At 40.5% G+C, this 24978-nt stretch overlaps 1 protein-coding gene across 1 annotated transcript in view; it reads left to right on the plus strand.

The window, feature by feature from the left end:
* LOC115120381 (histidine N-acetyltransferase-like) overlaps positions 1–11485 on the plus strand; it is a 41778-nt gene extending 30293 nt beyond the window's left edge. Inside the window, exon 5 of the mRNA XM_065025310.1 lies at positions 123–11485. Within this exon, the coding sequence (XP_064881382.1) occupies positions 123–455 (333 nt within the window). The 3' untranslated portion in view covers positions 456–11485. The remainder of the gene's footprint in view (positions 1–122) is intronic.
* The last annotated feature ends 13493 nt before the right edge of the window (positions 11486–24978 follow it).

Consider the following 24978-nt stretch of genomic DNA (forward strand, 5'->3'; position numbering starts at 1 on the left):
ATAAAAATTTGTGTTTTTAATCATTGCTGATTTTTTGATGTATTGTCGTACTCCCATGGCTGGGGCAACTCTATATGTATTTCACATTTCTCAAATAAAATTGCTGAATTGATTAATTCAAGGACATCGACTGGATGGTGGACGACCGCTACACCCCCACTGTGGCCAGCCTGTGCACCCACCCCTTCTGGGTTCCTGGAGGTCCTCGCGGAGTTGGGACGGACACGTACTACCTCAACATCGACGTGTTCGGCAAGGACATAGGCCTGGTGCTCCATCAGTTCCTGAGTCACCTGAGGCGCCACGCCACCACCCTGAAGGGGCACGTCATGTGCCAGATGTTCCTGGATCCTCCCATGTGGAAACCCATGGCCGAGTTCTGTTGCCAGACACTGAATGTGGAGCTGGTGAAGGAATACACGGAGCAATGCGTGGTCGAGTCGGATGTCGTGTAGCCCGGAGGAAGAGGAAGGAGGAAGAGGAGAGACAAGATGGAAGAAGAAGTAACATGAAATCATTTTAAAAGTTTCCAGAGACCCAATGAACGAATGAACCTCATTCTCTTTAGAAAATGAAATGGAAAATTTCCCCAAGAAACTTCAGAAGGATTGGCAACAACCTCGCTAAGCAACTATAGCGAAACACCTCAGAAGCTGCATAATATTTGCAATATGTTTGATTTGAACACTACCGCATACAGAAATATTTTACACAAAAAAAGGCAGCTACATGAAAAACTTTTGACTAATTAGTTTGAATTAGCTTCTCACCGTTTTTTTTTTAACCATTCAGTCATTTAAACAAATCTAGCTCTTAACAACAGGATGCTAATGTTATTCCTTTAAAAAAGAAAAAAAGACAAATGCAAGCTAGCTTGGAGAATATCATGCCTTTCAATCCTTTTAATGTAAATATAAAGTATAAATATGTACACATTCTGAATTGCAAATAAGTCTGCACAACTCTTGAGGCACTTTATGAAACCATATGGGCTGTTGTGCTAAAGTGCAAGTGATGACGGGAGGAGGAGAGGAGTCGTTTTAACTTTTAGAAATAACAGAATATAACTGATTCAGAACGCATCACTCCCTTGGTAACGGTAGAAATCCTTATGGACCTAATCTATCCAACACCGTATCCCCAAATACTGTCCAACAAACAATAGCCCTTCAGTGAATCTTACAGAGCATTTGCACGCTTATAATTCACACAAAATGGCTGAAACGAAACAGCTATAATTACACTTAGCTTATAACACTAAAACATGGCCAGTTTGCATTTAAACAATTTCTTTTTTTTTTAAACAATTGCTCAGTTGTTTTGTTTTTATGTTTTTAAGCACTTAATCATATTGCTAATTTATTGTTACTTTTCCTCGTGTACTTGAATGCAACCGTAGTATCTAAAGAGGTAATATATTATCAGCAGAAGCTTTCTGGAGGCTTTCTAATACTTAATGTGCAATCCAAGCTTACTCTATAGTACATTGCTAGTAGTGTGAAAAAGGGAGCTGTACTTACTTTATAGTAAACCACAAAGACTAAAACAATTTAACTAATGTAGTTCTGATTGACTTAACATTAACAACATTGTTCAGTAGCTAGAGAAATATTTCCATGGTAAATGTCGCCATCGCAAATATTAGCTGACAACCTTTGTAAAGACTGAATTGTAGTCCCTCATCAACATAGACTCAGTCATCAGACATGCTGTGAAACAGCCCTCTGAAACCATTTTAAGCTTCGTAGCCACTCTAAGATGCTTCATAACCCCTCTATGAAGCTCCATAGCTACCCTAAGAAGCTTCATAAGCTTTGGGACATGATCAGAGCTCAGATAAGCAAATGGGACACCCTTTGCTCTCGAAAGTTTCCTAACCACTCTACTAAGCTTCATAGCCACTCTAAGAAGCTTTATAAGCTTTCGGCTCTTGAACGTTCCCTTTAAGACATGATGCCCTTGACACTATGTAGCACTGAACGAGCCTACATTGCAACCCCCAACTTGAGACTAAAACCACTACAGATCAGTTACTGGCCACTTCACTGACTCCAACCTGCCCTCGTTGTAAAAGGGACCTTGTTGTAAAGGATGAAATGGACGGAGGAAGAGAATAGCTTTTTATTTTTTGGTAGACTGATCAGTGGTTTGCCTGTCTTTCCCTGACTCTAAAGGATGAACGCACTCACCCATGATAAATGAAGGATTTAGGACTGGATCAATATCGGACGATGGATGAGATGCCTGGAGAAAGTGGAATGAAGAATGAAGCAAATTACATACCGGATTCCATATTCTTCAAACCAACAAAACAATACTTTGTCAAGGCTGACAATGATTTTCTCAGTTCTCTGAGAAGCACTTCCTATTTTTTTCACCGATCGAAGAAGCAAACATGGACTGACCCCCCTTCTTTTGCTGTGGCGAGTCGTGAGGAAGCCAAAGATGAAGATGAAGATGTGAGTAGCCTGACTTCAGTGGCGAAGAGAAGAAGTAGTACACAATCATTCCTACACCACACCACCCTTGTCTCTAAAGGCATTCCCCTACACAACGTACGAAACCCCACATGAAACCCCCCAATCAAATCATATCTAAGAAGTTCTCCATCATATGGGAAGGTGGAGCTTTTCCTCACAAGCCCATACAACCCCTCTCTCTTTCCATCTCTCCTCATGAATAGATTGAAGACCAATTTAAAGCCACTGAGTTTAAAACATCACTATGTAGGTTATCTAAATCTCTTGGCTGGTCAAAGCTAAGGTTCCCTGGATGCACTGTCGTATCCATGCCGACCATCTGGTGTATGTAAATGATCTTGGAGAGTGTGCTTTCCTGCTGCTAGTGTGTGCCCACAAGACCAGGTGATTTACCAAACGTATTGTTCAGAAAACCGCCTAGTTAAATTTCTCCCTATTTTTTTAAAGCTGGTTTGAACAATTCAGATGTTGGCTTCGTAGGCTACGCCACAACACGAGAGTAGTCATTTTGAATTTACCTTGGTGGTGGTTGGACATTTAATGAATAGAGCTCAGTGTATTTACAAAAAGGTCACTGAGATGGGAGAATATGAGCTAATTTGTCTCTTTGATTTTAAAAACATTTGAAAAACTCCAGTCCAGTCCACACCCCATACCTGTGTCTGTCGGACTGCACGATTGGCAAATGGAAAGCAGTTGTACTGTTACTTCATGTTCTCCTTATCTCGCCATGGTAAAGATGGAGCTTTCAGTTGTTAAAAGCATCTGAGTGCGAGTGGGGAATGTGATTATATAATTCCACAGTGTCACGGTGGTGTTGGTGTTAGTGGTGGTAGTGGACTTTGCATGGTCACAGACACACAGTGTTGTATTGTATGACTGCCGATATACCCTGCAGAGTCCACAGATCAACTGATCCAATGGCTTTCCAAGACCATATGGCTAAAATGGATACCAGTACACACCGCACGTCCAGGGATACGACAGGTTGGAGGGTATTTGGTTGGAGGGTGAACACAATCTTTGATATGATGCACAGAGACATGTATTAAAAACTTTAAAACTATTCCCACAGCCTCACCACGCCCATGCAATCTATTGCCCAAATGCCCACTACTTACCCACCCAACAACATGTTCTAATCAATGTTGTATCCACTACTACGATAGAGACAAGGTTGTTGTCATTCAAACTGCCTCAGTCCTCAACATACCCATCCAGTAAAGACTATATCCCACCTCCATCTTCATACGGACTAGACATGATGGTTTTTATCTTAATTGTTGTCTGGTGAATTGGTGGTTTGTCACCTGGTATATTTCTGTACTGTATATTTCTATATTTGACATGCAGATATATGCACAGTGTTTCAGGGGGATGTGAATGTTGAAATAAGATGCAGTACTGTAGGTGTCTTTTGTCTTGTTCTTAAAGGTATGTTTTGTGTGTTTGAGGGAAAGCTCGAAGGAGAATGTTTGGCAGAGATCCAAGGAGATTTGATTGGTTATAGAGTGCTCCAAATCTGATAAATCCGGACTCATTCCAGAATTAAAATAATTCCGGGCACTCTTAAAAGATTATGTAGCAGTACAAGTCATCCACTGTTGTAAAATGGGAACTCTCCTTCCTCCCTTGTCCCCCATTCCACACACACACAGCCGAGAGAACAAATGGTGTTGAACCAACAGCTTTGGGAATAGATATGACGAACAGGGTCGATATTTAAGGGTTTCCTAAAGCACTGTGTATTAGTATGTGACATGCATTTTACATGTGAAAGATACTGTATGGTTATGTACTAAACCAGGAGGAGGGTATTTAATGCTCTCCCTTGATTAGGGGGTTCTTAACACAATGAGGTTACTGTTACTGCACTGTGCTGCCATTGAGTCGGAGCTCGGTCTGAGGGCGGTAAAGTAAGCACTTTGTTCAGCCGATTCATTGGCTCTCTGCTGCTGTGATAATGTCGGGGAGGGCAGCAGGGTGAAGTGAAACCGAAAGGATGTGACATCAGTCATTCATAGTTCTAACTGAACAGCTGGTGTGTTTTGATGTGTTCTGTCCCGCTGTCATCGTCGTCAAGGTCGATGTTAATCAGCCACCGTTATGGAGCAAACGTTAGATTGAGACTAAACACCCTGTGTGTCATCAGTTCAAGCGCACTGTGCTTGTCCATTGCCGCGACAGACGAATAACTATTATTGAATAATTTATCGTTATGAATCTGATTGCATGCTTAGTTCTATATTTGCTGATTAAACATAAATATCATATTTTCCCCCAAAAAAATATTTATTTGTATTAATTAAGACATTAAGGATCAAGTTTGATGTACAAACCGTACTTCATTTGATGGCTGGTTATCATTTAGCTGTGACTCTGTGTTCTCTAATTGTACAAATGTATGCAGGTGTTCTTTGTGTCTTTTTAAAAATACTAATGATTTCCTCTTATATACCTTGTATTCCACCCATCCTATTATTTTCATTTGAATTCCTCACCGCTTTTCACTGTGTTCTTAAAACCGGCACCACATTTAATCTCTTTAAATCTATATTTGGTCATTTTGAATACGGACACACTTGCAGTATTATAAACAGCTGGAGCTGAGATGAAGTAGATGAATGGGAGTTGCTACAGTACTTAGCATTTTGTCTGACAGACAGTGTGACAGGTGCCATGGTGACGTGGTTTAAACAGACGGGAGGAAGTTCAGAGATGAGCTTCTATTGATAACATAGACTGATCCCAGATCTGTTTGCATTTTAGCCAACTCCTCTGTCTATGATAGTCAGACAAATTTGGCTGAAGTACGTACTGATCTCGGACCATTATAGTGGCTTGTCTTAGTAGTTATGGCTATGCTTGGTGGTGAAGAAGGGGAGAGTAAACTGAAACCCTCATCCCTCATTTCTGAAATGGTGGAGGTGGAGGTCATAAAGATGAGGGGGATGGAGGAAGGAGAGGTCAGGGAGAGAGGGAAGGAGGGATGGTGTGGGTGTTGTGGAGGAGGAGATGAGGGAGTTTCTCTCTGTCTCTTATTGCAAGGATGGTTACAGTAGGTTACAGAACCCTGAAAAAGTATATGAAGCTTTGTCGCCAAGCTAAGATGCTTTATAACCACTCTATGAAGCTCCACACGGTAGAGTCTGACCTTTAACCCACATGCACAGTATGTGGGTAAAAGTTCAGACAAAAACATGGGCGAGACAGAGATAGCAACAGTAGGGAGAGGTGAATGACAATAGAGGACCAGGCCGGTCAAACTATTTATATCTACTACATTGTTATGTATCCACACTATGTACCCTTCTAGTGTCTAGGGCAGAGCACATGACTTCCTGGTTCTCTAGCTACCCATGGACAGCAGGTGTAAAACACCGGTGACAATTTATCACTCACAACGCTGACATTGAGACACTGACTAGACCAGAGCTCTCCAACCCTGTTCCTGGAGAGCTACCCTCCTGCAGCTTTTAACCCTAGTTGTAACTAACCTGATTTAGCTTATCAACCAGCTGGTTTATTAGAATCAGGTTCGCCGGTTTAGGGTTGGAGTGAAATCCGTGAGGACAGTCGCTCTCCAGGAACAGCGTTGGAGATCCCTGGTCTAGAGTCAGTGTGTCTCAATGTCAGCGTTGTGAGTGATAGACTGTCACCAATGTTTTACACCTGCTGCCCATGGGTAGCTAGAGAACCAGGAAGTCAAGTTAAAGCTGTTCTGTTTGCACTCTGTGTTCAGAGTGAACATCTGTTCCCTACATAGTGCACACTAGGCAATAGTGTGCCATTTGGGACGCACAATCAGTGTCCTTTCCAAGCTAAAATACATTTGGCTTATCGTTGAATCCCCTATGGTGAGGTGAGAGCCAGCAAGGTTTGTATTTATATCTATAGGCTAACTCCACATGAGATGGAGTTGAAGGCCCGTCACCTGCTGATATTAGGATACATGATACAGTAACAGGCCCCTTAAAAACACACTCACACACACACACACACACTTTATACACAGACAGAAGAGTCTATTCCTCTCCTAAACTGCTTACTGCTTAGCCAGTGACATTTAAGAGGCTACGACGACAGTTAGCTAGAGTTTCAGATTTGTGTGTGTGTGGGTGCGTGTGTAGATGTGTGTGGGTGTGTGTGTGTGTGTGAGTGAGTGCGTGTCTGTGTGTGTAATCTGTCGATGTGTCACAGTGTCTGGTTGCACGGCGAGAGACACAGAGACCCTTTTCAGACAGATTTCTCAGCTGGTTGTGAATGGAAAGTCTGTGTGTGTCCCAAATGGCACCATGCTACCTATGTAGGGTACTACTTTTAACAAGGGCCCATAGGGAATAGGGCGAGATTTGGGGCAACAACTCTGCGAAAGAGAGAACGGGGGGAAGGGGCAGAGGAAAAAGAGGGAAGGGGGAGAGGTTAGGGAAAAGAGAGAGAGTTTTTCAGATGCTTGTTGTGGGTTTTGGAGAGAGACAGATGGGTACCTACAGTACTGTCTGGTTTTATGGCTGTTGGAAGCTGCTGCTGGTGAAAGTGGTTTTGGCTGGGTGTTTAATAAGGATCTAGGACTGCGTGGAATGGATTCAAACAGCTGTCTCGACCAGTTATTGGGATCGAGTAGCCACGAGTAATGTAGATGTACACACACACACACACACACACACACGCTTGCACATTTAACACATTTGAAAACTATTTTTTCATAATCCTATTTTTCTATATCTTCTAAATGAGTAAAAGCAAAGACCCTAATGCATGTTTTATTATGGCCTTGTCAACTTCAGAAAGGGCTGTTGAATTTATATTTCATTTTGTTCTCGGTTTTTCATCCATTCATTTATTTGTTTATTTCTCCTTCTTTTAACCCTCTGTATTCAGACACATCTTAATCTATGACAAAGATTAGGATAATTTTGTGACCCCATTGTTGTCTGAACCTGGGAAAGGAATCAAGAAGAAAAGCACAAATGAACCCTTGATTGCCTGACTACTAGCAAATATAAAGTCTTTGCCAAATTATAAATTCAACTAAAACCACCATCAAAACAAAACTGAAAATAAACTGGAAAGACACAACAAAACTGAAAAGGCAGCTGGAATTGACCAGTGGGTACAAGCTTTTGAAGTATGTTCTTCTTAATGTCCTGCTTAAGGGAAAAACGAAGAAAAAACCATTGTGAGAAAAAAAGAAAAATCTAATCTTACTACTTGGCCATACTGCACCATGCCGATGCCTCTTTTGTGAACAACTACTGTATGTGTGCTCTTGTGCAATTATCTCTTATGTTACTGTTGATGCGAAATACTGTAAAGAACATGGGAGTGGTAGAAACCGTAGGAATAGAAACATGGCCGCTGTTACTGTTGATTTGAATGTGAATAGCCGTTCTAGGAATTCTATTTCGATGGGTGAGAAACGCAGCTGGACCTTCTACCCTATCAATCTGTGACCATGTGTATAGCCCAAGTGTTGTGATAGCTAATGATGCTAACTGTGCTACATGCATGTTATCCAACCCAAATGATCATCTGACTGTAATATATGTGGCCTGGTCACGTTCGTGTGTACATTGTAAATAACCTAAAAGCCTATTGATCCATCTAAAGGGCAGAAAACAACACACACCATATTGTAATTTTGTACGTTTGAACAGAGATTTTAGATGCTATGTGCAAGATAAAAACAAACACTAAAACATAGTTTCTGGTTACGTCTCCACACCCATGTTCTGAAAACGTTTTATGTGGGGAATGATTTTTCTGTAACACCACATGTAAAGGGGGGGTAGATTTCTGTGTAACACCAGACATGGTCATTCAGTGGGTTTTCATTCAATTCAATTCAAAGTTATTAGAGCTTTGTGATGAAATAGTCCACCAGCACATTCATTCCTTAGGTAATGTTGAGTGAAAACTCTTACTCCGTTTCCTTCTTTCTTTCTTCTTCACATCCAAACATGTAAAGAAAAGAAACAGCATATTATTCCCTTTATAAGGTGGAATCCACCTGAACACTGGGGTTTTTGGGGTCTGAAGTCGTACCAAAGACTTCTCAGATGGTCTCCCAAGGCAACGCAGCAAAGACCCAACTGTCAATCTATATATTATTGTTATCAGAATCAGCTTGGGTTATCTATGATAACAAGGTCCAAACACAGCTTCTCTGTACGACCTACTATACAAATTCTCCTAAATGTACCTGTGCAGAAATTGACCGATTCCAATAATTGCTGAGCCTGAAAGAGATTTAACAATAATTAGAGATATTTTGAGATTAGATATATCTGGATACGCTGAATAATCAAATTAAACAAACAGACAGCTGAGGTCAAAGACATGGCTCATGATTGTTTTTATTTTTCAACAACAAAAAATATTCACACTTACCTTGCCAAGCTTTCACTATAGCGGTCCAACTAAATGACCAATGTCTGAATAAACATACATAGCTTATATAGATTTAGGTTAGATGAAAATGCCCAGACCTTGACCCCTGCTCGGAACCACCAAGGTCATAGGTCAAAGGTCATAGAGCAAAGGTTATGGTTCCGGAGTTTTCATTTAGCCCTTTTTCCTTGACATGGCTGCAGCTGTTGAGTATCCGCTAGAGTTTCACGATTATATACGGACGCACAGTACAGTGTAAAATATATTGTACGTTGAAGCCTATATGTCATTGACTCACAGTTATAACAGGTTATAACCAAGATCCTGTGAGATAAAAGACAGGATATATATTCATTCATCTCGTAACTTTACAGTTTTAAATCATTTTAGTGAGACTTCTTATTGGATTCACAGCTGTGTGTCTGTCGGGGTGGTGAATACAGTGGTCATGCCATTTGAAGGTATGTTGGTAATCTGGAAAAAATTTATCATTTTTTTTTCTTGGTCCTTCTATTCATTTTAATATTTTATTTTATACCCAACTTTCTCTGCTTATTCTCAAGCGGTGATTTGGAGAATTTTCTTTTTCTCATTTTTTAAACGTATTATTATGTTTTTTGATTGTTATTATTTTTCAGAAGCTATTTTTTTTTGTGAGACTGAGATGCAAAACTATTTTAAATACAATACTTTTAAAAAACGACTTTACAATCCACGAGAGATCTATGGGATGTGTTTTTTTTTTCTCTCCAATTCGGATGCAAAAATGTGTGTATGTTGGGGATTGACGATGGGTATGGAACAGAAACATGTGGCTAGGTTTACACGGAGTCCCAACACACTCAGCATAATACTTAAGAAACGTCTTAAGACAATACGTAAGATGCTAATTAATAAGATGTGCATTTTTACTTTGTCTAAGGCAATACGTATTCCTGTTTTGACCTAATATTTGAGTTATGCATTTTTTTAAGTTGTCAAAGCTAGGCAGGTTAGCTAGTATGATTAACGTTGTAAAAACTAGACAGGTTAGCTAGTATTATTAACGTTGTAAAAACTAGACAGGTTAGCTAGTATTATTAACGTTGTAAAAACTAGACAGGTTAGCTAGTATTATTAACGTTGTAAAAACTAGACAGGTTAGCTAGTATTATTAACGTTGTAAAAACTAGACAGGTTAGCTAGTATTATTAACGTTGTATAAACTAGACAGGTTAGCTAGTATTATTAACGTTGTAAAAACTAGACAGGTTAGCTAGTATTATTAACGTTGTAAAAACTAGACAGGTTAGCTAGTATTATTAACGTTGTAAAAACTAGACAGGTTAGCTAGTATTATTAACGTTGTAAAAACTAGACAGGTTAGCTAGTATTATTAACGTTGTATAAACTAGACAGGTTAGCTAGTATTATTAACGTTGTAAAAACTAGACAGGTTAGCTAGTATTATTAACGTTGTACAAACTAGACAGGTTAGCTAGTATTATTAACGTTGTAAAAACTAGACAGGTTAGCTAGTATTATTAACTTTGTAAAAACTAGACAGGTTAGCTAGTATTATTAACTTTGTAAAAACTAGACAGGTTAGCTAGTATTATTAACTTTGTAAAAACTAGACAGGTTAGCTAGTATTATTAACGTTGTAAAAACTAGACAGGTTAGCTAGTATTATTAACGTTGTAAAAACTAGACAGGTTAGCTAGTATTATTAACGTTGTAAAAACTAGACAGGTTAGCTAGTATTATTAACGTTGTAAAAACTAGACAGGTTAGCTAGTATTATTAACGTTGTATAGATATTAATGTTGTGCTACTATTATTTTGGGGGAAAGTATAGACTTAGGTATGGGGCACAGGATAGATGTTAAAGTTAAATAACACACCTCACACACACACACACACACTCCCAAAATGATTTTTCAGTGTAAACCTAGCCATATACTTACATGGAATACAATTTTTTGAATGCTTTATAATCATAAAGTGATGGCTACAAACGGGTTAGTAGTAGTATTTAGTGATAAAAATATATATATTTTTAATTTTGCTTGCATTTATATAATATTGTTGTAGTAGTAGTAATACTGTAAAAAAAAATGTGTACATTTCAACATACCTCCCTTTCTCGCCATTCTCTGGATAAGTAGTTTAATCAAGGACATTTTAACATCTACAAACATATAAACCTTATTAAGTGTATATTGCAATATTGTTAAGGACAAAACAGCCGTGGAACACAGTAACTTTGTTTAATTATAGAAACTATTGTGAGGTCAAGTCCAGGCTGTTTATGTATGTAGTAGTATTTGAGTAGTATTTTTGTAGTAGTATATTCTGAGATGAAGTAATGATGAAAGTAACAAACATGGCAGAAATGCATATTGTTAGAAAATGAAACTCCGCTCTACAGACGGACGTTTTCAAAAGTTCTTTGTTGATTGTTTCTTTATTATAATTTTTGTTCTTTTTTTTAAATTTATTTTTTACTTTCTCTGTTCAGATTTTTGCCTTTGTTAGGTGTTGTTAGCTAAAAAGAAAACATTTTTAAAAAACCGAAACAACAAGTGCATGTCAGAATGTTAAGCTCTTTCTATATATTAAAAGAGCTCACTTTTTGTGTTAGAGTTACGGAAATTTACAAGGACAAAAAAAAGAAAAGAAACAAGAGAAATAAAGGTGGGGTGGTGAGATGTGTGTGTTTTACAGGGGCACAAACAAACAAAACGCCAATACCACGTGAGAGTGTTATTACGCATCGCAATGTACAAACACACAACAGACACACAAACAGTCAATTGGGTAGGCTAGCACTTCTAGCCTACCCAATTGACCAAAACTGGCATATATCATTTTCTTTCTTCACATTTTACAGTTACATTTTAAGAATGCTATGTTAAGATAGCTAGGTGAGACAACCACATATGTCAATTATAGTAAGTACATTTAAGAGTGTGTTTACAATCAAACACACAAACACAGTAGAATGTTGTGTGGGTTGTAATCGACGTTAAGTTGACATTTGGGTATAAACGTTTGTAAACCTTGTCTGAAATGGTGAAACTAAAAGGGGCTTGATGGGTGGATGGTTTCTGAAATGCTGAAACTAAAAGGGGCTTGATGGGTGGATGGTTTCTGAAATGGTGAAACTAAAAGGGGCTTGATGGGTGGATGGTTTCTGAAATGGTGAAACTAAAAGGGGCTTGATGGGTGGATGGTTTCTGAAATGCTGAAACTAAAAGGGGCTTGATGGGTGGATGGTTTCGGAAATGGTGAAACTAAAAGGGGCTTGATGGGTGGCTGGTTTCTGAAATTGTGAAACTAAAAGGGGCTTGATGGATGGATGGTTTCTGAAATGGTGAAACTAAAAGGGGCTTGATGGGTGGATGGTTTCTGAAATGGTGAAACTAAAAGGGGCTTGATGGGTGGATGGTTTCTGAAATGGTGAAACTAAAAGGGGCTTGATGGGTGGATGGTTTCTGAAATGCTGAAACTAAAAGGGGCTTGATGGGTGGATGGTTTCTGAAATGGTGAAACTAAAAAGGGCTTGATGGGTGGATGGTTTCTGAAATGGTGAAGCGAAAAGGGGCTTGATGGCTACATTACACATGACATTATAGTCATTTAGCAGACACTCTTATCCAGAGAGACTTACAGTAGCAATTAAGATTAAGTGCCTTGCTCAAGGGCACATTGGCAGATTCGAACAAGCAACCTTTTGGTTACTGGCCCAATGCTCTTAACCGATACACTCTTAGAAAAAAGGTTCTCGCTATAGGAGAACCCTTTTTGGTTCCAGGTAGAACCCTTTTGGGTTCCATGTAGAACCCTCTATAGAAAGGGTTCTTCATGGAAGCCAAAATGGTTCTTCCTGCAAACAAAAAGGGTTCTTTAAAGGGTCCTCCTATGGGGATAGCCAAAAACCCCTTTAAGGTTCCAGATAGCACCTTTTTTCCTAAGAGTGTAGGCTACCAGCGCTGATTGTCATTACTTTACATATTTCAATGGGAGACAATGGATTTTCCCATCAAAGTACCATGAAAAATACGGTGTGGATTTTGGGTCACGCATGCACACACGCTTACACATTTGCGTCACAACCTTGGCCCTAACACTGGGTTTGACAGAGCCATTACTAAACAACAGTATAGCCAAGCACAGTGGTATATATGCCTCAGGGACACAGTCGATGTTGGAACTCAATGTTTAATGCAAATGGAAAACGAGGTGGTCGATACACAACAATACAATAGAATGGCACAATTACCATACAGCACAAACTGGTACTTTTAGGTTATAACATGTTATAAAGAATTACATAGAGGTTATAACAGGCTATATAGAGGTTAGCAAAGGGTTACAAGGTTTTCCTTGTAATTATGGTTTGCAATACTAGCACACTGTATGTAAGGGGTTCCATTAGTCAGGGGTTCCATTAGTCAGGGGTTCCATGAGTCATAGGTTCCATTAGTCAGGGGTTCCATGAGTCAGGGGTTCCATGAGTCAGGGGTTCCATGAGTCAGGGGTTCCATGAGTCAGGGGTTTCTTGAGTCAGAGGTTCCATTAGTCAGGGGTTCCATTAGTCAGGGGTTCCATGAGTCAGGGGTTCCATTAGTCAGGGGTTCCATGAGTCAGAGGTTCCATGAGTCAGAGGTTCCATGAGTCAGGGGTTCCATGAGTCAGAGGTTCCATGAGTCAAGGATTCCAGAAGTCAGGGGTTCCATTAGTCAGGGGTTCCATTAGTCAGGGGTTTCATGAGTCAGCGGTTCCATGAGTCAGGGGTTTCATGAGTCAGAGGTTCCATTAGTCAGAGGTTCCATTAGTCAGGGGTTCCATGAGTCAGAGGTTCCATGAGTCAGGGATTCCAGAAGTCAGGGGTTCCATTAGTCATGGGTTTCATGAGTCAGAGGTTCCATTAGTCAGGGGTTCCATGAGTCAGAGGTTCCATGAGTCAGGGATTCCAGAAGTCAGGGGTTCCATTAGTCATGGGTTCCATTAGTCAGGGGTTTCATGAGTCAGCGGTTCCATGAGTCAGGGGTTTCATGAGTCAGAGGTTCCATTAGTCAGAGGTTCCATTAGTCAGGGGTTCCATGAGTCAGAGGTTCCATGAGTCAGGGATTCCAGAAGTCGGGGGTTCCATTAGTCATGGGTTCCATTAGTCAGGGGTTTCATGAGTCAGCGGTTCCATGAGTCAGGGGTTCCATTAGTCAGGGGTTCCATGAGTCAGGGGTTCCATTAACAGCGGTTTCATGAGTCAGGGGTTCCATTACTCAGTGGTTCCATGAGTCAGTGGTTCCATGAGACAGCAGTTCCATTGGTCAGGGGTTCCATTAACAGCAGTTCCATTGGTCAAGGGTTCCATGAGTCAGGGTTGCTGTTGGTCAGTATTTGTCTGAAAAGTCCTGTAGCTACAGTACCTACCCAGCTACTTTGGGTAGTCAAATGTTGGTCCCTTTTTCTTTGACAAGAAAATCAGTGTGTGTGTGTGTTATGCTCTCCCTGACCCAGAAAATAAACAAATAACCTCCTCTCCCCACCAAACAAAACAAAGTGCAGAGATAAGGGCAGTGGGTGTAATAAGGACAGATGCATTGTTTGTAGTCCTCTGGTTAGTTTTTTCCCCCCAGGTGCCAAGTGTGTGTGTGTGTGTGTGTGTGGAGCTCTTATCAATGCCTTTGTGACATGAATTCCCTCACTCTGTCCCTCTATCTCTCTTTCCCTCTCACTTTCTCCTACTCTCTCTCTCTCTCTTTCACTGTCTCTCTCCTTCTCTTTCTCTCTCCAGGTCAAGCTCTACCCAATTCTCTCTGTGTCTACCTTTATTTAAAACACAACAACCCACCCACACATCTAAAGGTATCTATCTGCTGTATAACACTGTTAAATAACACAACACCACGTGTTAAGGACAAGTGGGCAGTTTAATAGAAATCCAAAGCTTTGGAATATATAGCCTCTCTATATGGCCTATGGTATCCTCTCTGCTGAGGTGTTGATTTAGGAGGAACAACAAATGGCTGTGAATATTTGACAACATGCAATGACGGGATCACACTCCCACACACACATACACACCATACACACACACACATACACACGTACACACATCCACACACACCTGTCTTGAGAGGGAGATGGAGAACGAGTGAAAGAAAGAGAGGAAGAATGACAGAGAGAGGTAGTGAAGGAAAAGGCTTTATTTTGTGACAGAGGAAAGGAAACTACATGAGAAGGTACATTCTTCTAAGATGGCTGGGGCCATATAGTAGAACAGGGTTTCAGAAACTATGGGTCAGGACCCAAAGTGGGTCTGGGCATGTAAGAGGTGGGTCATTTGGGTCTCGAGCTGAAAAAGTGTAAGAACCCCTGATTTAGAGAGTTTTTTCATAATTCTAAACATACAGTCATATAGCATTTTTTAAATATTCACCATTTAATATTATTCATGTGAGCTAACATGGCTGCCATAGAATGTTGTAGTGTTATACTCTCTAAATGCATGGCTCTGGTGTCTGGTTGGGATAACCAGTAGATTAGGGTTTATTTCTAGTAACAACAAATGGTGTCCATGTTTGACAGGCGGGGGTTAGAAGGGCTGATCCACCAGGGCCCGCTGACGCCACCTGCTCTAGAAACAAAACCCCAGATGGTGGCCCCTCACTGGGGAAAGACAGACAGATAGTACCCTCCCACAATCCTGAATCTAAACCCAACCACCTCTACCATGGTGTGGCTAATACACACACACACAGAGACACACACGCACACTGGAGAAAGACAGACAGAGTCCTCCCCTAACCTTGACCCTAAACCCACCCCTCCCCCCGTTCAGCTAAAAATCTGTAGGTTCAAGTTCCACCTCAAAGATTTTAGACAAATGTTCTTCAATTCCAGACAGTCCAAGGGGCCCACTGGGTGTGTAGACTTCTGTGTCCAACAATTTAACCAATCATCACATCCTTCATAAATTGGCACAGATCTTATGGTTACAACATCTACCCAGAGGTGTCACATTAATATGAATATATTCTTGGTCATCCCAAAAATCGCCAAAGAATCCAGCCACCCAAGCTGTTCCCTCTGCTACCATCGGGCAAACGGTACCGGAGCATCAGCTCTCGGATCAACAGGCTCCGAGACAGATTCTACCCCCAAGTCATTAAATAGTTCATTCATGGTTAGCCGGATTATCTGCACTGACTCTATGCACACTTTAATATTCTGCTCCTACTCTGTTCTTTATTTTACTCTTATTATTATGTATCTGGATGACTAGTCACTTTACCCTGCCTTCATGTACATATCTACCTCAAATACCTTATTATTATCTATCCTGATGACTAGTCACTTTACTCTGCCTTCATGTACATATCTACCTCAAATACCTTATTATCTCCATTAGGAACACTGTAATGTGAGATGTAATCTACACCTCCATTAGGAACACTGTAATGTGAGATGTAATCTACACCTCCATTAGGAACACTGTAATGTGAGATGTAATCTACACCTCCATTAGGAACACTGTAATGTGAGATGTAATCTACACCTCCATTAGGAACACTGGCATGTGAGATGTAATCTACACCTCCATTAGGAACACTGTAATGTGAGATGTAATCTACACCTCCATTAGGAACACTGGAATGTGAGATGTAATCTACACCTCCATTAGGAACACTGTAATGTGAGATGTAATCTACACCTCCATTAAGGACACTGGAATGTGAGATGTAATCTACACCTCCATTAGGAACACTGGAATGTGAGATGTAATCTACACCTCCATTAGGAACACTGTAATGTGAGATGTAATCTATACCTCCATTAGGAACACTGGAATGTGAGATGTAATCTACACCTCCATTAGGAACACTGGAATGTGAGATGTAATCTACACCTCCATTAGGAACACTGTAATGTGAGATGTAATCTACACCTCCATTAAGGACACTGTAATGTGAGATGTAATCTACACCTCCATTAGGAACACTGGAATGTGAGATGTAATCTACACCTCCATTAGGAACACTGTAATGTGAGATGTAATCTACACCTCCATTAGAAACACTGTAATGTGAGATGTAATCTACACCTCCATTAGGAACACTGTAATGTGAGATGTAATCTACACCTCCATTAGAAACACTGTAATGTGAGATGTAATCTACACCTCCATTAGAAACACTGTAATGTGAGATGTAATCTACACCTCCATTAGGAACACTGGAATGTGAGATGTAATCTACACCTCCATTAGGAACACTGTAATGTGAGATGTAATCTACACCTCCATTAGGAACACTGGAATGTGAGATGTAATCTACACCTCCATTAGGAACACTGTAATGTGAGATGTAATCTACACCTCCATTAGAAACACTGTAATGTGAGATGTAATCTACACCTCCATTAGGAACACTGTAATGTGAGATGTAATCTACACCTCCATTAGAAACACTGTAATGTGAGATGTAATCTACACCTCCATTAGAAACACTGTAATGTGAGATGTAATCTACACCTCCATTAGAAACACTGTAATGTGAGATGTAATCTACACCTCCATTAGAAACACTGTAATGTGAGATGTAATCTACACCTCCATTAGAAACACTGTAATGTGAGATGTAATCTACACCTCCATTAGGAACACTGTAATGTGAGATGTAATCTACACCTCCATTAGAAACACTGTAATGTGAGATGTAATCTACATCTCCATTAAGAACACTGTAATGTGAGATGTAATCTACACCTCCATTAGGAACACTGTAATGTGAGATGTAATCTACACCTCCATTAGGAACACTGTAATGTGAGATGTAATCTACACCTCCATTAGGAACACTGGCATGTGAGATGTAATCTACACCTCCATTAGGAACACTGTAATGTGAGATGTAATCTACACCTCCATTAGGAACACTGGAATGTGAGATGTAATCTACACCTCCATTAGGAACACTGGAATGTGAGATGTAATCTACACCTCCATTAGGAACACTGGAATGTGAGATGTAATCTACACCTCCATTAGGAACACTGGAATGTGAGATGTAATCTACACCTCCGTTAGGCTGATAGAAGCCCTTCTTATTTTGTTTCATTATGTTCAATGTGAGCGTCATTATTTATATTTAGTCTACACCAGGGTTCCCCAACTGGCAGCCTGTGTATATAGTCAACACCTTCTTGTTCTAAACGTCTAACTCGAATGTGTCTTCGTGACAATGATCAAGATCGGCTGCTTACCGATTTGACAGCTCCAATGCTGTTCCATCTCCGACACTGACAAAACATCAGCTATGCGGGTGATCGCTAATGCCGGTTCAATCTAGGCCTTAGTCTCTCCTCTCACTTCTCTTCAATCTTCTAGATGAAAGATGGACGGACAGACAGACAGACAGACAGACAGACAGACAGACAGACAGACAGACAGACAGACAGACAGACAGACAGACAGACAGACAGACAGACAGACAGACAGACAGACAGACAGACAGACAGACAGACAGACTCCAGGTATAGGGTAGGGTTACACCACTGATAAGTAGTCTATGGTAATAACACATTTGAGGTACCCTAAACCTGGCCCTAAGGATGGAGAGAAGGAGGATGGAGGGGTGGAGGTGGATTGGTGAAGGGACAGGAGTTATTAGATAGAAAGATGTAGAAGAGGAGGGGAGGAAGGAGTTATTAGATAGAAAGATGTAGAAGTAGAGGGGAGGTAGGAGTTATTAGATAGAAAGATGTAGAAGAGGAGGGGAGGAAGGAGTTATTAGATAGAAAGATGTAGAAGTAGAGGGGAGGTAGGAGTTATTAGATAGAAAGATGTAGAAGAGGAGGGGAGGAAGGAGTTATTAGATAGAAAGATGTAGAAGAGGAGGGGAGGAAGGAGTTATTAGAAAGAAAGATGTAGAAGTAGCGGGGAGGAAGGAGTTATTAGATAGAAAGATGTAGAAGTAGAGGGGAGGTAGGAGTTATTAGATAGAAAGATGTAGAAGAGGAGGGGTGGAAGGAGTTATTAGATAGAAGTGGAGGGGAGGAAGGAGTTATTAGATAGAAAGTTGTAGAAGAGGAGGGGAGGAAGGAGTTATTAGATAGAAAGATGTAGAAGAGGAGGGGTGGAAGGAGTTATTAGATAGAAAGATGTAGAAGTAGAGGGGAGGAAGGAGTTATTAGATAGAAGTGGAGGGGAGGAAGGAGTTATTAGATAGAAAGATGTAGAAGTAGAGGGGAGGAAGGAGTTATTAGATAGAAAGATGTAAAAGTAGAGGGGAGGAAGGAGTTATTAGATAGAAAGATGTAGTGGGGGGTGGAAGGAGTTATTAGATAGAAAGTTGTAGAAGTGGAGGGAGGAAGGAGTTATTAGATAGAAAGATGTAGAAGTGGAGGGGAGGAAGGAGTTATTAGATAGAAAGATGTAGAAGTGGAGGGGAGGAAGGAGTTATTAGATAGAAAGATGTAGAAGAGGAGGGGAGGAAGGAGTTATTAGATAGAAAGATGTAAAAGTAGAGGGGAGGAAGGAGTTATTAGATAGAAAGATGTAAAAGTAGAGGGGAGGAAGGAGTTATTAGATAGAAAGATGTAGAAGAGGAGGGGTGGAAGGAGTTATTAGATAGAAAGATGTAGAAGTAGAGGGGAGGAAGGAGTTATTAGATAGAAGTGGAGGGGAGGAAGGAGTTATTAGATAGAAAGATGTAGAAGTGGAGGGGAGGAAGGAGTTATTAGATAGAAAGATGTAGAAGAGGAGGGGAGGAAGGAGTTATTAGATAGAAAGATGTAGAAGTGGAGGGGAGGAAGGAGTTATTAGATAGAAAGATGTAGAAGAGGAGGGGAGGAAGGAGTTATTAGATAGAAAGATGTAGTGGGGGGTGGAAGGAGTTATTAGATAGAAAGTTGTAGAAGTGGAGGGGAGGAAGGAGTTATTAGATAGAAAGATGTAGAAGTGGAGGGGAGGAAGGAGTTATTAGATAGAAAGATGTAGAAGTGGAGGGGAGGAAGGAGTTATTAGATAGAAGGATGTAGAAGTGGAGGGGAGGAAGGAGTTATTAGATAGAAATATGTAGAAGTAGAGGGGAGGAAGGAGTTATTAGATAGAAAGATGTAGAAGTGGAGGGGTGGAAGGAGTTATTAGATAGAAAGTTGTAGAAGTGGAGGGGAGGAAGGAGTTATTAGATAGAAAGATGTAAAAGTAGAGGGGAGGAAGGAGTTATTAGATAGAAAGATGTAGAAGTGGAGGGGAGGAAGGAGTTATTAGATAGAAAGATGTAGAAGTGGAGGGGAGGAAGGAGTTATTAGATAGAAAGATGTAGAAGTGGAGGGGAGGAAGGAGTTATTAGATAGAAAGATGTAGAAGAGGAGGGGAGGAAGGAGTTATTAGATAGAAAGATGTAGAAGTGGAGGGGAGGAAGGAGTTATTAGATAGAAAGATGTAGAAGTGGAGGGGAGGAAGGAGTTATTAGATAGAAAGATGTAGAAGAGGAGGGGAGGAAGGAGTTATTAGATAGAAAGATGTAGAAGTGGAGGGGAGGAAGGAGTTATTAGATAGAAAGATGTAGAAGAGGAGGGGAGGAAGGAGTTATTAGATAGAAAGATGTAGAAGTAGAGGGGAGGAAGGAGTTATTAGATATAAAGATGTAAAAGTAGAGGGGAGGAAGGAGTTATTAGATAGAAAGATGTAGAAGAGGAGGGGTGGAAGGAGTTATTAGATAGAAAGATGTAGAAGTAGAGGGGAGGAAGGAGTTATTAGATAGAAGTGGAGGGGAGGAAGGAGTTATTAGATAGAAAGATGTAGAAGTGGAGGGGAGGAAGGAGTTATTAGATAGAAAGATGTAGAAGAGGAGGGGAGGAAGGAGTTATTAGATAGAAAGATGTAGAAGTGGAGGGGAGGAAGGAGTTATTAGATAGAAAGATGTAGAAGAGGAGGGGAGGAAGGAGTTATTAGATAGAAAGATGTAGTGGGGGGTGGAAGGAGTTATTAGATAGAAAGTTGTAGAAGTGGAGGGGAGGAAGGAGTTATTAGATAGAAAGATGTAGAAGTGGAGGGGAGGAAGGAGTTATTAGATAGAAAGATGTAGAAGTGGAGGGGAGGAAGGAGTTATTAGATAGAAGGATGTAGAAGTGGAGGGGAGGAAGGAGTTATTAGATAGAAATATGTAGAAGTAGAGGGAGGAAGGAGTTATTAGATAGAAAGATGTAGAAGTGGAGGGGTGGAAGGAGTTATTAGATAGAAAGTTGTAGAAGTGGAGGGGAGGAAGGAGTTATTAGATAGAAAGATGTAAAAGTAGAGGGGAGGAAGGAGTTATTAGATAGAAAGATGTAGAAGTGGAGGGGAGGAAGGAGTTATTAGATAGAAAGATGTAGAAGTGGAGGGGAGGAAGGAGTTATTAGATAGAAAGATGTAGAAGTGGAGGGGAGGAAGGAGTTATTAGATAGAAAGATGTAGAAGAGGAGGGGAGGAAGGAGTTATTAGATAGAAAGATGTAGAAGTGGAGGGGAGGAAGGAGTTATTAGATAGAAAGATGTAGAAGTGGAGGGGAGGAAGGAGTTATTAGATAGAAAGATGTAGAAGAGGAGGGGAGGAAGGAGTTATTAGATAGAAAGATGTAGAAGTGGAGGGGAGGAAGGAGTTATTAGATAGAAAGATGTAGAAGAGGAGGGGAGGAAGGAGTTATTAGATAGAAAGATGTAGAAGTAGAGGGGAGGAAGGAGTTATTAGATATAAAGATGTAAAAGTAGAGGGGAGGAAGGAGTTATTAGATAGAAAGATGTAGAAGAGAAGGGGTGGAAGAAGTTATTAGATAGAAAGATGTAGAAGTAGAGGGGAGGAAGGAGTTATTAGATAGAAGTGGAGGGGAGGAAGGAGTTATTAGATAGAAAGATGTAGAAGTGGAGGGGAGGAGGGAGTTATTAGATAGAAAGATGTAGTGGGGGGTGGAAAGAGTTATTAGATAGAAAGTTGTAGAAGTGGAGGGGAGGAAGGAGTTATTAGATAGAAAGATGTAAAAGTAGAGGGGAGGAAGGAGTTATTAGATAGAAAGATGTAGAAGTGGAGGGGAGGAAGGAGTTATTAGATAGAAAGATGTAGAAGTGGAGGGGAGGAAGGAGTTATTAGATAGAAATATGTAGAAGTGGAGGGGAGGAAGGAGTTATTAGATAGAAAGATGTAGAAGAGGAGGGGAGGAAGGAGTTATTAGATAGAAAGATGTAGAATTGGAGGGGAGGAAGGAGTTATTAGATAGAAGTGGAGGGGAGGAAGGAGTTATTAGATAGAAAGATGTAGAAGTGGAGGGGAGGAAGGAGTTATTAGATAGAAAGATGTAGAAGAGTGGGGAGGAAGGAGTTATTAGATAGAAGTGGAGGGGAGGAAGGAGTTATTAGATAGAAAGATGTAGAAGAGGAGGGGAGGAAGGAGTTATTAGATAGAAGTGGAGGGGAGGAAGGAGTTATTAGATAGAAAGATGTAGAAGTGGAGGGGAGGAAGGAGTTATTAGATAGAAAGATGTAGAAGAGGAGGGGAGGAAGGAGTTATTAGATAGAAAGATGTAGAATTGGAGGGGAGGAAGGAGTTATTAGTTAGAAGTGGAGGGGAGGAAGGAGTTATTAGATAGAAAGATGTAGAAGTGGAGGGGAGGAAGGAGTTATTAGATAGAAAGATGTAGAAGAGGAGGGGAGGAAGGAGTTATTAGATAGAAAGATGTAGAAGTAGAGGGGAGGAAGGAGTTATTAGATATAAAGATGTAAAAGTAGAGGGGAGGAAGGAGTTATTAGATAGAAAGATGTAGAAGTAGAGGGGAGGAAGGAGTTATTAGATAGAAAGATGTAGAAGAGGAGGGGTGGAAGGAGTTATTAGATAGAAAGATGTAGAAGTAGAGGGGAGGAAGGAGTTATTAGATAGAAGTGGAGGGGAGGAAGGAGTTATTAGATATAAAGATGTAGAAGTGGAGGGGAGGAAGGAGTTATTAGATAGAAAGATGTAGAAGAGGAGGGGAGGAAGGAGTTATTAGATAGAAAGATGTAGAAGTGGAGGGAGGAGGGAGTTATTAGATAGAAAGATGTAGAAGAGGAGGGGAGGAAGGAGTTATTAGATAGAAAGATGTAGTGGGGGGTGGAAGGAGTTATTAGATAAAAAGTTGTAGAAGTGGAGGGGAGGAAGGAGTTATTAGATAGAAAGATGTAGTGGGGGGTGGAAGGAGTTATTAGATAGAAAGTTGTAGAAGTGGAGGGGAGGAAGGAGTTATTAGATAGAAAGATGTAGAAGTAGAGGGGAGGAAGGAGTTATTAGATATAAAGATGTAAAAGTAGAGGGGAGGAAGGAGTTATTAGATAGAAAGATGTAGAAGTGGAGGGGAGGAAGGAGTTATTAGATAGAAAGATGTAGAAGTGGAGGGGAGGAAGGAGTTATTAGATAGAAAGATGTAGAAGTGGAGGGGAGGAGGGAGTTATTAGATAGAAAGATGTAGAAGAGGAGGGGAGGAGGGAGTTATTAGATAGAAAGATGTAGTGGGGGGTGGAAGGAGTTATTAGATAGAAAGTTGTAGAAGTGGAGGGGAGGAAGGAGTTATTAGATAGAAAGATGTAGAAGTGGAGGGGAGGAAGGAGTTATTAGATAGAAAGATGTAGAAGTAGAGGGGAGGAAGGAGTTATTAGATAGAAATATGTAGAAGTAGAGGGGAGGAAGGAGTTATTAGATAGAAAGATGTAGAAGTAGAGGGGAGGAAGGAGTTATTAGATAGAAAGATGTAGAAGTGGAGGGGTGGAAGGAGTTATTAGATAGAAAGTTGTAGAAGTGGAGGGGTGGGGTTTTGAAACAATTAGGACTCCAAATGTGATGCAAATATCAACTCTGTAAGGGGATCTGGGACATGACAGTGTGAGGAGAGACCTGTGGAACATGTTCTATGGAGAGGTTCTACACTCTTAGAAAAAGCTGTCCCCATAGGAGAACAACTTTGGTTCCAGGCAGAACCCTTTTTGGTTCCAGGTATTAGATAGAAACCAAAAAGGGGGACAGCCAAAGTACCCTGTTAGGTTCTAGATAGCATATTTTTTCTAAGATTGTAGGATTTCCTCTCTAATGCAGGGTGTGATTGTTGCTCTTTTGTGGCACACGACAGGGTGTAAACTGAGGAGTGGGGGTAGTGAGGGGTCCCCATGGGGCCGACATTAGGAGATAATGACTAGGTTAAATATCCTAGAGTTCACACCAGCTTCTTCCTACTGTACTGTCTGTGAGCACAATGGTAATAGGGATGATGGTTCATAAGATTCACATGTAATAATCTGGGGCCATAGCGTCTCAGAGTTGGAGTGCTGATCTAGGATCATCCCCCCTGTATCCATGTGATTGTATTCATTGTTATCTAAAAGGCCAATCTGATCCTAGATCAGGGGTTAGTTCATACTGTACATGGCAGAGTTCTTAGGAAAATAGTTATGTTTCACATTGTACATGGCAGAGTTCTTAGGAAAATAGTTATGTTTCACATTGTAGGATGAGAATCACCATGTGCACGGCCTATTGGTTCAATTTGCATGCACTTGTTCAGTGCGTGATCAAAAGAATGCAGAATGCACTAGTTACAATAGCCACAAAGTCAAAATTGGCTATATCATAAAAATTTATCATTTTTTTGTCGTTGCTTTTTTTGGTCTTCATTTAAGGTTAGGATTAGGTGTAAGGTTTGAAGTGTGGTTAAAGTTAGGGGTTAGGTTTAAATACTTTGATTTGAATTAAGAAGAGACATTTTTGAAATAGGCAGGGTTTATGACTTTGTGGCTGTGGTGGAGGTGATGACCCAGTTGAAAAGAATGGTAATGTTGTGAGTTGGGGAACCCTGTCAGCATCCACTGCTCTTTAAATACTGTATCTCATATGTCACTCTTTGCTTCAAGCCACAACCACCAAACGGGAGCAAACGGGCCTCAAAGTCTGTTCACGACCGTACAAGAACGTTTTGGGGAAATGTGTCGTTCAGTACAAACCGTTACGCAACGTAGTAAACTTTTAAGCAAACTGAAAGCACTTGAGGTTCCGTAGGAGCAACAGTGCGTGAGGACAAAACCTGCCAAAACATTTTAGAATGTTTTTAGAACGAATTTCTCT

This window comes from Oncorhynchus nerka, linkage group LG12 (assembly GCF_034236695.1).
Source record: "Oncorhynchus nerka isolate Pitt River linkage group LG12, Oner_Uvic_2.0, whole genome shotgun sequence".
NCBI classification, from domain to species: Eukaryota; Metazoa; Chordata; class Actinopteri; order Salmoniformes; family Salmonidae; genus Oncorhynchus; species Oncorhynchus nerka.